Here is a 16,186-nt window from a genome sequence, read left to right as displayed (position 1 = left end):
AAATAATACTGAGAATAATTTGTACATAGCTAGTTGGCAATGCGTACTATTCAATCTTAATACAAGTGTACCATGCATATGATGTTGATTGTTAGCTATAGGTAGCATTAAAAGCAGCCAATAGGAACATGGGCAACAATTAATACCTTTGATCACACGCTAAAAGTTATTCTTTTCTACTCAGAAAGTGTAAATTTATTAGCAAAATATGTAAAATTAGCTATAGGCATCATAATTATGAGCATGCACAATAGGTAGAGTTTTTAGCGCTGCAGTATAGCATTATAGGTAAATTGAAAGCATAATAGGTTGGTACCTAACTGCCGCTGAGCTAAATTTAAAAGGGGTTTATGTAAAACCACAGAAATCCACTTAGATCCGCCATTGTATATTATATATGCATCTATCAATGATTCTTGCATGACAACATTGAATATGGCATATCCTATGATTCCTAACAGAACACACATTAGCAATTGGTATCAGCATAATATTTATGTAGACAGCAAAATGATTTCATGTGCCACACAGAGTTTCTAAACTGATCTATTTCATGCTCAATAAATCTTAGCTTGTTTTTGAGTACTAAAACATTTATTGCAAACGTGCTGTAGCACATACAACACAGTAAAGTTTTATTATTATTATTAATACTTTACAGTGACCAGCACTGATAACAAGTTATTTATGGATCTGTATATATACAGTGCACATATGATTACATCAAAAGTATACTAAAAACTACATGCTACGTGACAGTGTGCTGTATATATCTAGATTCTTATTGTGTGTATAGCTAACAGTTATGCAATACTTTCAGCAATGCCATTGTCAAACAACATCACTGTTGTCAATGTCTTCAACATCAGGGTTAATATGTACTTCAACTGTACAAGTGTTGGTATCCTCTTGATGTGTTGGCATTTCTCTACTTAGTAAAGAGTGATCTATATTGGCAGGTTTATACTGAAGCGTCGCATCTTCATCATCTTCTTCTTGATTGTTTTCCAGTTTATCATCAGCAGTAGCATATTTTGAAAGAGTTAAATCAGCCATTTTAGGAATAATTGGCGAACTATGATCCTTAGGAGGAGTTTGAAATTCTTGTGGACATGTTCCACTAGCAGAATCACCTTCAGAACTGAGTTTCTTAATGCCAATCTTAACAAATAGTCCAACATGAGATGAAGACTTTCCACCAGGTGTACGTAGAGGGATGTATCTTATACCTGCACGTCACACAAACAAACACATAACCGCATAATATACATGGCAGTCATAGCTAGAATTATAACAGTGCAATTTCTAAGCTGTACATGTGTATACATAAAACAATTTACCTGGCTGGAGGCTGGTCAATGCAAACACATTTTGTCCCAGTAATATTGACTTAGTTCCAGCCACCAATTTACGATGTACATTAATGTTCACAGCGAACAGTACTAAACACTAATGGAGGTATACACATGTTAACTATTTCATAGTATGTTAAGTCACTCACTAATTCTGGCATTAGAATAGTCTTCTCAAGTTTTACTGCACCTTCAAACTGTGGCCATAGTGGATTAGTCTTAGTCTGTAAGTATTACAATAAGTATATCATACTACCGTATAGTAAAAAACTTTGGCGGTAAAAAAGTGTGGCAAAACCCCTCTGTTAAAAATAATTGGCGGAAAAAACTTTGGCGATTGAAATAATATTCACCAAAGTTTTTACCACCAAAGGTTTTACTGTACGGTACAAAGGATAACAACAAGGTGTCAACTCATCAATTAAGTAGTGTAGCAAGTATATAGGTAGCTAGCGTTGTTGTTATAGTAGCTAGTTTGTAATTTTTATGGTTTTTGTATTTTGTGTTGCTATCATAGTAGCTACTGATCTAACAACGTGCTAGTCAGTTCTGTGGGCACGGGTTGTAATTTAGGTGACACTTATTCATTGGCCGCTTCGATTGCTCCTGGTGGTATTTTGCTGCTTAACAGTCCATGTGGAGTGGACAAAACAATGTCTTCTTCTTTCTCTTTGGCGGGTACCGGCTTAAAGTATTGAAGGATCGACTTCATCTTAAATTCAATCTCAACTCAATGTCAACTCAACCTGGTCACTCAATGTGCTCATGTGATCATCTAAAATAATTGGCGAAAATAACTTTGGTGAATTGAACACTATTTGCCAAATCTGCCAAGTTTTTTACTATACGGTACATGTTGTGGATAGTATCTGTTAACAGAGTCATATTAGCTATCCAGCAGAGTAACTTTTCATTGGTAAAATGACAATATGATTACTCTTGATTACTTGAATGTTCTATCTGAGTAGCTAAATTTAGATTGTGTGCTATTTTACTACAACCTTAGTACAACAACTGATCCACGGAGTTTTGGAATTGTGGTTTTTCTCTGTAGTTAGTATTGAGGAGTGTCGAGCAATCATTTCTATCAATAAGCTGCAACTAATATATTCAGTCAGACAATGATGCTGTACAGAGCTGTAGCCTGGATTTCTCAAAAGGAAATTCAAGTCTGACATGGTAGGCAGTCACCATAGTGGGGGTCTGAGGGCACATCCCTATATGCTGACAACCTTTTTAATGTTTCATTTATCCTAACTGCCTCAACTTGAATAATACACTTATGATTCCAATGAGCTAGTGTATGTGTATTTATTCTGACTCTCAAAGTTATCACTTGAAATCTGATATGTAATTGAAGTTACATCTCAACTTCACGTAATTGGTTTATGTATAAGAATAATTAGACACATTTCTATGCATTGAAATAATCATTACAGTTATTTATTCACTATATATACTTGGCAGCATTTTGCTCACGCTTCACTGCTCAGTACATAGCTATTATTATCTTTTGTCACATACCAATGTCCTATTATAGGTCACATGTGACTTCTCATTGGACAATTATGACTGGATTGTTATATTTCTTAGGCCAGGGACTATATAAGTAGGTACACAAGTAGCTAACTGTGACATGCATTGGTTGGTGGACGCTGGTAGCTATATAGTTAGCTATATACGTCCCTGTGTTGAATGGCAAATTTTGTAGCTCATATATATGTCATTATCAGCAAATAAACCAGATGACAGACTTAACAGGTATAATATAATCTTGTGCCAAAAACAGCCCAGCTGTAAAAAAGGTGAGGCCAAGAATGCACAAGTACATGTTCATAGAGTAACTACAACCAAAAGACATGATATCAAAGTCTGGCCAAGAAACTAGCATTTACAGTATAGGCACTTTTATGCATTCATTTTCTATATGCTTCACATTATCACATCCAGCTAGTTGTACATGTGTGCTTGCAATATAAACAATACTACTGAGACGATAAAAGATGATTACACTGCATTGTTACCAAAATTAATTTAACTAAAAATTTACAATTGGTTTCTACTTGGCCATCTTTTTATTTTAATATCAGTACAGTGCAAAAAGATGGCCAAGTAGAAACCAATTGTAAATTTTTAGTTAAATTAATTTTGGTAACAATGCAGTGTAATCATCTTTTATCATCTCAGTAGTATTGTTTATATTGCAAGCACACATGTACAGCTAGCTGGATGTGATAATGTGAAGCGTATAGAAAATGAATACATAAAAGTGCCTATACTGTAAATGCTAGTTTCTTGGCCAGATTTTGATATCATGTCTTTTGATTGTAGTTACTCCATGAACATGTACTTGTGCATTCTTGGCCTCACCTTTTTTTACAGCTGGGCTGTTTTTGGCACAGGATATCACTACTTTTTGTTGAATGGAGAACATACAGTTACGGCAATTCTATTACATAGGAGACACTGCATGCATGCATGCATGCATGCATGCGTAATAACAGCTTCAGTATCAGATTATAGTACGTTCGCGTTGAGCTGAATCCTCAAAAACATTTAATAACTCATGGATGTAATTACACACGATCTTGAAATTTGGCTCATTTGTAGTACTGCTTGACCTGCTAAAAATATTTCCAAATCTTGTTGTTCAAATGTTTGACATAATATTTACAGCCAATCAAATTTTTAACAATACATTTCCTATGGAGAAGCCATATAAGTACAGTGTCCATTAGAGCCCTTTCCTGAACTTGTAATGGAGCCAAACCGTACGTGCTTGTTGTTGACACCTTTGCTGTTACCAATAATCATCTGGTTGGCAGAAATGTTAACTCTGTTGAGAAAAATCCACCTTTAATTTTTAGCTGTTTTTCAGGGTTCAGCTCAACGTGAACATACTATAGCTATCTAAATCAGTAGCAAAGCTTCAAGTTCAGTGTTTAGAAGCGCTACTAAAAGTGACTTACTAAGAGAAAACTCGTTCAAATTCCCCTCAAGGACTCACGTGATATTTTGCGTGATGTTTCACGTGAAAATAAGAACCGGGGATAGTGACAAAGTCGAGGCTACCATCTTAATGGTTCTTCCTGAAGCGGTGGATTGGTGATATAACTAGTCTCTGTGTGTAACAAGTGGAGGCGAATCGGCTGCGAGTTGTTGCTGAATGTATGCCTCGGAATGGACATGAAGACGCTGAATGCATCACTGACTATTCTCCCAGTGAATTGCCGAGTAAGTTCATGTATAAGTCTTCAATTAATACCTGAACATTATTTACCCTCACCCGCAAGACTGACATCAACTAGATCAAATCATCCTTGTAAATTTTACCACATTCAAACTTCTTGTGATACTTACAAATTCTCCTTCTTCCCCAAAACGATACCTGAATGGAACAGTCTCCAAATCAATAACATTAATAACCTATCCCTTGCAGATTTTAAACTTGTATTAACTAATAACTAAATAAATTTTTGTATTAGAGTTTTACCCCTTTAGGGGCTTTGCTAATTAATAAAATGAAGTCATTGTAAACGGATATATAACTACCGTCGTAATATTAGACAGGAATCCCCCATGCCATAGTAGCTTCCTGGGATTATATATATATATGCTTTTGTAGGCCAGATCCTTGCAGCTGGCTTGTTCTAGCAGCTGTGTGAGTCAGACCGCGAACAAGTTGAACTGAACCCTAGTGAGAAAACAGCTAAGATTTTTTCTCAACATTTCAACCAACCAAGTTGTCAAGAGCAGACAAATGTTTCCATCAACAGTTCAGGAAAGGCTATAAGGCTATATACTTTTGTGGCTTCCTCTATTGTATGGTGAAATCTTTGGCTATAAATAATGTGTCAGGCATTTGAATGATTAGCAAGTAAGTCAATACTACAAAACTAATAAGTTAATATTTTTGAGTTCAATGCGTACATATAGTATACCATAATTACTATGGATTAATCGAGTGAAGACAATGTGTGCAGATCTGAGACAACCATGGACCCTACTATATACTATACATAGTAACTGGGCAGATATATTTAATACATGTAGTTATACCATGGCCACAAGGGATTTGCCTGATATATATGCCCAAGCCCGAGGGCGAGGGAATATATATCAGGCAAATCCCGAGTGGCCATGGTATAAGTAATATATACCACTCTGGCATGCTCACCTAATAGGTGAAGGAAGACAAACCTGCATTCACCACATTACTTTTATACAGAGGCTTGCAAAAATTGATTGTGGGTTTAAATTGTGGGCACAAAAAGAAATGATTGTGGGTTTCACTGGTTGTAGTGATACCATTTTAAACCAAATAACCACTTTGTGGATGAATAAAGTTACCTAAGGTGCTAAAATAAACACTTAGACATATAGGCTGTGAATGTTTGAGGCATCTTTTCATGCAGTTGAAATGTACTCTGTAGAAATACAATCCCCACATTGCAAAAATGATTATTTAGTGATGCTTAGTAACTGAACTATGCAATGCTGACTCACTCAATTCTTTTTACTTCACAACAATGTCCCTAACTAAATCAACATGTTTAACTCAAACCCACAATGCAAACTTTAAGCAGCTCTAATTCAAACCCACAATGCAAAACTTTAAGCATCTCTATATAAACAATCAAAGGGAACTGATGCTTTGTAGCTGCCTCAGCATCAAAGGCAGTTGTGGTCAGGGCAATATGTGATATATAACCCTGTGATTTCCTTTGATCTGAGGTGTCAAAGTGGTATATTATAGGGCTATAGTGGGCACAACCGAATGTTAAATGCCCCATGGTAGGACAGATCTATTGTGTTAAATCCCCACCATTGGCTCCAGTTGCAACGTGGGGGATTTGACAGCGTAGAAAAAATACTTGGGTGCTTAATGAATGATTGTCAAATGCCCCATAGTAAAGAAGCAGTTTGATGTCAATTCGCCTTGTAAAGCCCCACTTACATCCAAGGGGGGTGGTGGGGTAACACATTGGTAGGTGCATAATGAGTTTGAATCATAAACCTTGTGTTGAAATTTAGTCTGCCTTGCTTTTTTCATGCTTATAGCAGCTAATGTGCTTATCCTCAAACAATCAGGACTGAAAAAACTACAAATTGTATTATCTATCAACTATCCAATCACTGCTAGTTTATTAAAATTTCCTTTGTTGTTGTAACTTGTTTACCATTATGCTATAACCATTAGTCCCTCCTAGTTTATATGTCTCCTAGCAACAAAAATTGTTATGTCAACAATGTAGGTGAGAACCACAAAAGAAGTCAAGTAATATACTCCAAAATTGGTCATCAATTGATGCAGTATGCTGAATACATCTTGGGAATGACTATGTTGGATGCTCACTTCAACAATAATCATAATAGTGGAAGTAAGTGTTTGTTGACATGTTAGTCTGACTATGATTACATGTTTTTAGTTAGCTGTGCCTTACCATACTGTATCCCTTTCTGTGTATGCAGGGTGGATACTGATATTGTGACTGTTGGCGGGTGAATTTATGGTCAATGGACAAATCACACAAATGGTGAAGAAAAAATAATATGTGGTACCAAGCAGGGGCGGATCCACCAAAGCCCCCCCCCCCCCCCTCATATTTAGGCTTTACTTGATCAATATGCTGAGTATTATAATGAAATTTTGTCTTAGCATAATTGTATGATCACTAATAATACAAATACTCATAAAACCACCTTATAAACATCTTTCCAAGGTATTATCAGTGGATTTATGCTAAAGTTTATGCAACAAGGACCTGGATCAGCATTGGAGGTGTACAAGATCGAGATACTCTAATAGAGCAGTCAGCTAACTACTGTAATAGAACATTCATTGGAAACATGTAGTTGGTTCTGTTATGGAATTTTTCAAATCTGCCTGCACCTATACATACAATGAAGTGTATTGGTCTGTTTAAAGGGCTTCATTCATCTACTTGTGTAGTTAATATGTATGGCAATACTTAATTCAGGTACACAATTTCCAGTGGCGTAGCCAAGGGTGGGCATGGGCGGGCATTTGCCCAACCATCACAGTTTCTTGCCCAACCATCACAAACTTTTGCCCAACCATCACAAGTAGCTAGTTTAAAATTCACGCGAGGATTCACAGCAGCACACAAAACAACCCTTTTAATACTGTAAATCGTAAAAATGTACCTCATTTTTTGAGCCATGACTTCGAAGAAGCTAGGGATTGAGATAGATGGTGTATCACGTGATCCATTACGCGGAAAATTCCTTAGGAAATCCCAATAATTACACTGCGTGTAGACGCACGTGCCACGTTCTTTGGCGCAATTTAAATTCGAAATTTAAAATGGCCCGGAGTCGAAGCGTGGTACACTATACACTATAGTCGTGGTACTGTATTTCTAAGTCACAGTGAGTGATAATCGTCAGTAGGATTCAGTGTGGATGGTGCTGGCAGCAAAAGATTTCGTTTCAGTGGACTTGTCAAGCATATTTTTGGATAAGGAAAGTACCGTATAGCCTAACTTACTGCTGATGAAAGAAAACGGGAAAACGTACTCTTCTAGATAAACAATAATGGCATATGTAAATGGAGCTGGAAATGGGGAAAAGGTCAAGTCATTATATATAAAGTGTCACGTGCACATTTTGTCTAACCGAGTAGTGGTTTACACCAGATTCATGCAAACTGTACGTTGGCTACTATAAGTCTGGGACGAAGCTTTCTTGGCATGCTGATATTTGTGACATGACTCATTGTAGTAGCGCCCCTGGTCTTCATTCGGGGTCATGTGGCGTTTACTTGAAAAACATTACATATCGCTGTGGTGGTTGGTCTGTAAGCTACACTGCCAGTTGATTGTAATAAATATGTGATGAACTGTTTACATTGTTGGTTCTCGTAGGTTTAACAGTTTGATGTCACGTGATGCTCAGCTACGACGATCGTCGGATGCCTGCCCTACAAGTTTAATAGAATAGCATATAGCTAGTAGATGTTGCAAGCAAGCAAGCAGCATTTATTTACACTATAGTATAGGTAGCTAGGCCTTGTGTACATACACTTTTCATGTTTTTCTTTGATGTCTCATATGAAAGTGAGCGTGTTTCTTGTGTATGTGTGCGTGTAGTTAAGTTGATGTTATGCCCAACCATCAGATATTGGCTGGCTACGCCCCTGACAATTTCCATTGAAAATGCTCTCAGATTCAATCTTGTGTTGTTCAAATTTCAAAATTTTCCACTTTCAACATTCTTATTCCAACATGCACCTATTCAGTGTTGTGCAATTGTGAGAGGGGTGCATCATGTACTTAGTTGTCTGTACCTACCCAAACTTTTACATTAGCAAAATGCTTCAGAGAGCCATACTTATAATCTAAAGGCAGTATATAAAGTATCTACAGGTATGAATTTTATGTGGAAATGTCTCCAAATTGCAGTATTTTAGCATCTATTTTTCAATTTTTTCCTGGGGGGGCATGCCCCCAGACCCCCCCTAGTGTGCTTCACACACCTTTACCCAAGAGATTAGTACCTTGAGTTAGCCCCCCCCCTTTTATAAATCCTAGATCCGCCCTTGCCAAGACCCCACTACTATATTATGAACTCTTGGTGGTACTTCATAGCCAAACACTAGTGCTATTGTAGTCATTTTAAAAAAAATTTATGGGATCATCATAATGTAAATGTTTACTATTACAATATATCGTGCTATTATTAAAGATTTTCTATAATTGTGGGTGGTTGCATGAGGGTCTACGAAGTGCTGTGACTGAAAGGTGATGCGCTGATGCTGGCTTTTTAAGTCAACACTGAAGTTCACAGACACTGAAGGGCTGGGGCGGGATTAGAAACGTGCACGGGTAATGTAGCAGTAAATTACTTCAACTGTATCACTACATCGGGTATGAAACAGCTGGCTATATCTATGTACGGCCCTGCATGGGCCAGAGTCATGCTGATGAGTCAGTGGAGGCATACCATGGCAAAATTCCCATTAAAACAAATCAGTGACTGCTCACAATTAAACCAAGAGTTGACAGCACAGTGTCTATCAAATCAGCCAGCTCGCTATGGCTAATGACCTTGCCCACTTCCACACTGTTTGGGTTGGGAATTGAGGCGGGTACCTCACACCTCAACGTCATGGCGGCAAGTTTGAATCTTCAAAGAGCACAAAAGCGATCTCATAAACTAACAACTTTTAGCGAAATTAAGTGTACAGATACATTATGTAAAAAGCCCCTGATAGCCGCAGCCTTTTTACAATACGACTTCATGGTTGAAAGAAAATCGCTTCAATGGGATGCGATGACAAAGAAAATGAAAAAAAGAACAATGTACATTTGAATAAATAATTTAATTAACACATGGTAAATGGGTGGCGATGGAACAAACTACTCCAACAATTTGTCTGACTTTTCGTGTGGTAGTTACTCATTATACAAAGGTTACATGCCCCTGGTTTCGAGGTGGAATCTTCTAGTAAACCTGAGATTTCGCCATGCGGATTTTAAAAGATTGTGTAATCGATCCCTCATGTAAATGACTCACAGTAGTGGTCGCGTGTTTATTATTGTGGGCACACGCTTTGTGCTTCTTGGCCTCGCGACTCACTACCATGAGTCTTGATACAGTAAAACATGTGTATTAAGGACACCTTGGGACCAAACAAAAGTGTCCTGATTATCAAGGTGTCCTGATTTTCCAGGTCAGATTGCATGCTAATGGAGATTTTGGGGCCATTACCATGTGTCCAGATTATATAGGTGTCCTCATTTTCAAGTGTTCTGATTAACAGGTTCCACTGTAGTAATTTTAACATGCATATGCCATTGAAGATGTTTTTATCCTTGAGTGTCCTACTCTCATATACCCCTGTAGAAGAGCGTATTGTGAAGTTCTGATGTAACACTTCTGAGTTTGCCTGTTTTTCTTTGTATAATTAATGATGTCAATAGTTGAACATGATATCGATTGAATGCATGCCTAACAACATTGCTAGCAACCAAATTAACTTCAGCTTTAAGTGTTTCTCACTAAACTACAATCATTCCTTCATGGGTTCAGACCACTTTGTAGGCATTTCTTGCCAGGCCATTCACGAATGTGGCTATCCTGAGCATTGCAAGTGTGGAATGGTGATAACGATTCTTGCACTTTTATGGCTGCTCATATGTTACAAACCAGAACATCTTGTTGTTACATCATAACCTCATGATACGCCCTTCTACAAGGGTATATGAGAGTAGGGTTGGATGATATACTGGTATGACGGTAACAAGGCGATATTACAGCTGGCAATAACTGATACCGCCTTGTTTTTGAAAATCCACCATACCGGTATAAATGGTTATTGTGATATCATAGCGGGAATACAGCTGCAACTACACATTTACGTGTTAACAACGTCATATTGTACTTGTCAATCAGTATTTCAGCCTCTTTGTACTAGCAAATAAGCCTAACCCATGCGCTACTACACGAAGCGATGCACTAATTATTAGAATATACATGAGGCGAGGCACGTGTACTGGATGCAGCACTACTGTGATTGTGGAATAACAATTCTGGCTTCACATTAGTAAGCCTTAGTAAATTATCTGCTAGTTATATACATAGAAACTAGCTATGTCTCCTTCAAAATTTATATGTACTCCATGCTCTATAAGTTAGGCTGGTTTTTCCAAATTCCTTGCGGTTGTGGTAGCTGGTCACCCGTAGCTGGTAAACAAAGTTCACCCATGCAAATATACTGTGTAAACAGTTTTGAGTGTACTTGCTATAGTTCATTTCAATACCGTGATATTTGCAATAATCATGATAATAAGCTCCACAATAGCCGTGGGAGGAAATTTTCAATATCGCCCAACCCGATATTATTTATCTATACAAGTATAAGTGTAGCACAGTAGGGATATTCACTTTTTATTGCTTTACAATATGTGGACATTACGTACTACTCCGATCCAGCTTGTTTCAGTACTTTTTATTGCAGCACTATACACTGTCCCTACTCTAATTTAAAATTCCTAATTTTTTCTTATACTTGTTTGTGAAGTTTTTATGCAAGCTCATGACCACTAAATAGCCTGCTTTTTCACAAAACCGGTCACAATATTTTAAAAGAGTTTATTATACTAGATTATGACTCGTACAATAACAACTGATCAGTGGGCATGGCTCTACATAAGCCTGCAGACAATGGATTGGTGCATACCTACAGACTGATGAATGGGTGTGGCTACCATATGTCTACAAACAGTAATTTATGTAAGTGGGCGTGGCTCACAAAAGAAGCATGGCTATGCTATGACGTGTTACTACATGTCCACATCGTCACACTAATTAATTTAACACATGGGGTCAGACCCGAATAATCTGTAAAGCAGGACCTGTATAACCTGACTCAGTTTTAACATTGTTACTAAACTATATTTATTGACTTACATGTTGCTAGTTCGTCGCGAGTTGCTCTCACTGATCGATGTCAACTACCAACTTTGAAAACCAGCGGGCCATGTGCGTTCAAATAGTTTGGTGCAATGACCACGTGTATTTGAATAGTTTGATGCAATATACACCAGTAAATGGAAACCCTACTTTAGTTTATTAACACTCAGCGGTAGAACCTTGCAATTGACTGATGGCCATGGTAAAGAAGGATAAAAGGTAAGACATTAATGCAAGCATTGTATGTTTATCAATATACCAAAGGTTTTTTCTTAAGCAAACTAGAAATGTTTCTGCAAAAGAATTAGGGCTGTAGCTGTAGCCAGTTTTCTGCTATGCTTGATGTCAGGCAGGCAGGCAGTAGAAAATTCCATTGAATAATTTAAAAAAAAATCTGTAGCAACTAGACAGAAATGTTTTGGGTCGATCTGAAGACACTTTTGGGCTTGATTTTACCCAACCAATACTGTCATGTTGTTGTGAGGAAAAATTGAGGCAGGTTTTTGGGTTATATTATATCACTGGCCACGCCCACACATTCGATGTCCTTACTATACAGTACTATCGTACTTATGATGTTAGCTACATAATATGGAGAGCTCAACTCTGCGAAAGAAATTTTACATTACATACTTACACTTGTAACAGTAAAACTCTTCTTTTCACAATCATGTGGAATACCATACGTCTCATAATGTATTTCCATATTGGCAGTTTTCTTGTGAGGAATTATCAAGTGTTGACCAGATAGTAACTACAACATTAACAATGTATAACTACCTCACTAGTTGTAGTTGTACTCACAGTGATCTCCAGGTTTATGGGTGTGACTGTTTTGAGAGGCTCATCAATACTAGGAGTGTATCCTATAATATGATATAGAGTATAGCATATACATTACATGAGGCACAGAATCTTCTTTAGTTCTAAGAATTGCTGGCATAAATTAGTCACATACCATCTATACTTATATTTCTCATTACTTCCGGTTTCAAGATGTAGCCACACCCTCCATTTTGTTGAAACTTTCCTTGGTTTAAGAACATGTAATTGTCTAAACAAAAAAAAAATGAAATTATACAACAGTTTTTAACTGAGAAGAATGAGAAGCCTTACATACAATCAGTTTACTACTATTAATGACTCACCATATGTTTGTATGTTAAGAGCCACCATGTGAATACCAGCATTCCACATTGGAATGGGATCATAGTTGGATGAATCCATCCTACTACTAACTGGATATGTTCTGACTAGTTGTCTTTCAGTACAATCCAATAACTCTGTTTAAATAAAATGAAGACACAGGATTTATATATATTCCAAACAAAAGCCTTAAGTGAACTGACAAAAGCAACATATATAAATCCTCTTACCATTAATATCTTTATATTTACTCGAAGCCTTTGACTCATCAAAAGAGAACATCTCACACACAGTGGTTTTTTGCTGATCTTCCCATTTCCATGGGTTAATACGTTTGCTACGGAGATAAACTATCAAGCTGTTCAGGTCCTGTATGTTTTCTCAGATAATGTCACATTCAACACAGATAAATTTTGTCAAACCAACCTCACAGAGAAACTCTTCTTCTACTTCTTTACCATCAGTCATAATGTACGGTTGTGCAAATTTTATATCACTACTTGACAAACCAACAGCATCATCTTTACAATAGGAAATCAATTTTGAACTCTATTAATAAAAACACCACATGCAAGATTATGAAATATGAGTATCAAGACACATGGTAGTGTGCCGTGCAGCTGTGAAAGCCTACATGCAACACTATGAGTATATTTGATAGGAAGAAAAAAAATTCAATTTTTATACATGCACGCTCCATGGCCCCTTCTCTAAAATGCACTATTTTTACGTTATTATTGTGGTAGGCCACACAATGTGTACCATAATTGCCCTGAAATTCAGTGCAGATAAAGAGCATATTCATGTATTAAGTTTAACATAAATGTGATAAATATCTATGGTTTTATGAATGTTTTTTTGCGTAAAAAAACCAAACCCCTGTTATGGATACAGGTAAACCACGTAATCGAATATTAACTTGAAAATTAGTGTGTACATAGGCTAAATATTGTACCAGTGCCTTTTGATGATGTTAAAAACAAAGGAGTACATCTACAGAGCTATAAAGCAAAAACCAAAAGTGTAAAATCATGGAGTTGATACTGTATAGAACGGGGTAAAAAGTGCACGAAAAATGCTAAACAATTACCAGGATTCGAACCAGGAGCCTCAACCACTAATCCACTGCTATCACAGCTGTTCAAATCACTTATTTGTTGAAAAGTCTAGCTTAATAGTTTATAATTTCATAGATCTACTAATGGAAATTCTAGAACATTCTATGTGTATTCTATTAGAAATCCTCAAAAAAATCGCATTCTATTAGAGTATTACAATAATATTAACAAATAGGCAAATGAAAACACTTGTGAAGTGCAGACACTATTAGCAGTGTAGATTATAGCTTGTGTCTCACATAATTTGTATAATGATCAAAGGTACCTCAGTGGTAGCTTTTTGTGTAATCATGAAACATGCAGATACTATACATAGCTAATGTGTAGTTCTTGCAGATGTGCTTTCCCATTTGTTAGACAATTCAAGACTACGCTAGAGCTGAAATGGATAGCAATTTTGTTATCTGAAGATATCCTGAACATAATCTTTTGGGTATCCTAACATCATCACTTGCTGGAAACTAATTATACATATTATCATAAACTTTCTTGTTTTGTTCACAATTTTTACACCACATCTGCTTTGATCACATACAAATTGAATTTCAAAAAGAATTCATTAGCTACTTGAAAACATAAAAATAGAATCACAACATACAGCTGAGTGTGGTTTAAACATATTGCTTGGAGGGGGAATTACAAATCTTTAAATTTAACTTTGTTTCATCTACCAGGGATCTAGTTGGTAATGACTTACAAGCTCTGAAGAAATTATTTCAACTACTACCTACTGCATTATAATGCTATCTATCGATTAACAGCCTAGAGTTGTAGTTGCTTGAATGTTGAAAGAAGTAAAGGACCATAACTTCAAAACCAAACACTGCAAGTTCAATTTGCTTGCATGGCTTGTAAAACTCACCTGGCGTACTCTACTAGCCAGTAATCAAGCAGCTTTACAAATGTATGGCATAATTCTGATTACCTGGTAACCATCTTTGACCCGTATTACCATACCCACTTGTTCAATCATGCTTATACTTTGCACGAAATGTCACCTTTTGTATCTTTGCAGCAGTTCTGTAGTCAAAGGTTCACCTACTCTTTGTTTATCTTCAGAAATTTTTGGAGCATTTACAGAGTTTTACTAATTAGGCAGGTACCAGCACAAACCAAGTCAGGAATCTATCCAGTTTTGTTTTGAGACTTTTATATGCTAGATGAATCTACTTCAAGAGTCATTCAAATTCTATGAACAATACACTAGAAATAAGGGTCACATACGTAGACGCAATGATAGTCAAAAGCTTTCACCTTGAGATGAATAGTGACTAAATGTACAGGACCACATTTGGAGACCATAGCTCATGCTACCCTTGACCAAAAGTAAAAGCCTACCATGGATTGTGTCCATGCACTTCCAACAACACCAGCTAGCTGAGACCATCCAACCAAAAGGATTGCTTAAAGAGCAAAGGAAGCCACCTAACTACATATCAGACAAGTAATATATACTCTGAGAGCATAATAAACATACCAGTATCATCATTGTCCGTGATGAAAATGCACCCAAAGTTAGCCAAAGAGTGGCTTTGGGGCCAAAAAGAAGTTAAATCTACACAAAACAGCCAAGTTGAGAAAAAGGCGCAGCCTTAAAAAACCTAAATGAAAAAAGTTGTGAAAAATCAATGGTGGTGGCCAAGAAATAGCTGCAATGATATTAATTTAAAGTTTATTGGCATTAATATCATTGCAGCATTTCTTAGCGACCACTTTTCACCCAGGCTTTTGAAGACCACACCCTTCTTTCACAGCTTGGCTGTTTTTGTGTGGATATGTATATACATTATATACTTACACTTGTTGAATGTGATTCAGATCCACTTCTATTGTTACTGGATGATGTAGAAGATGACAACTATAGTGCATATTATATAAATTGAGGACCATGCACTTTTCATTAAATATAAATGAAGGTTAATGTAATTAACTGGAGTTAATGGAGGAAGGTCACAGATAATATATGGTGTGCTTATATTAGAATATCCAGCACATGTGCAGGCCAATCTGGGCCAGGGAGCCCCCTGAGGGTTTCCTGTTTACCCCCAGAGACGATGGTACAGAAGTAAGTGTATGATATCTGTACATAGTAGTGAAGTATGCCGGATGTCTGGTAAGTACTAACTAAGGTGC

The 16,186-nt window shown here is 36.9% G+C and overlaps 1 protein-coding gene across 3 annotated transcripts in view; it reads right to left on the bottom strand.

Moving 5' to 3' along the window:
- Positions 1-628: 628 nt before the first annotated feature.
- The window catches only part of LOC136250291 (1-phosphatidylinositol 4,5-bisphosphate phosphodiesterase delta-4-like), a 35,592-nt gene continuing 20,034 nt past the window's right edge, over positions 629-16,186 (bottom strand). Inside the window, exons 21-30 of one of the 3 annotated variants that reach the window (XM_066042478.1) lie at positions 15,852-15,911; positions 13,362-13,484; positions 13,166-13,304; positions 12,938-13,072; positions 12,748-12,843; positions 12,594-12,655; positions 12,427-12,543; positions 1,502-1,576; positions 1,341-1,449; positions 629-1,229 (exon numbers count right to left, since the gene is read on the bottom strand). In XM_066042478.1, coding sequence (XP_065898550.1) covers positions 832-1,229; positions 1,341-1,449; positions 1,502-1,576; positions 12,427-12,543; positions 12,594-12,655; positions 12,748-12,843; positions 12,938-13,072; positions 13,166-13,304; positions 13,362-13,484; positions 15,852-15,911 — 1,314 coding nt within the window. In that variant the 3' untranslated portion in view covers positions 629-831. Of the gene's footprint in view, positions 1,230-1,340; positions 1,450-1,501; positions 1,577-12,425; positions 12,544-12,593; positions 12,656-12,747; positions 12,844-12,937; positions 13,073-13,165; positions 13,305-13,361; positions 13,485-15,851; positions 15,912-16,186 lie in introns of those variants that run through there. The other 2 variants (XM_066042479.1, XM_066042480.1) reach the window with 2 other exon arrangements.

This window comes from Dysidea avara, chromosome 3 (genome assembly GCF_963678975.1).
Source record: "Dysidea avara chromosome 3, odDysAvar1.4, whole genome shotgun sequence".
In the NCBI taxonomy this organism is placed as follows: Eukaryota; Metazoa; Porifera; class Demospongiae; order Dictyoceratida; family Dysideidae; genus Dysidea; species Dysidea avara.
This window is presented reverse-complemented; position numbering and strand designations above follow the sequence as displayed.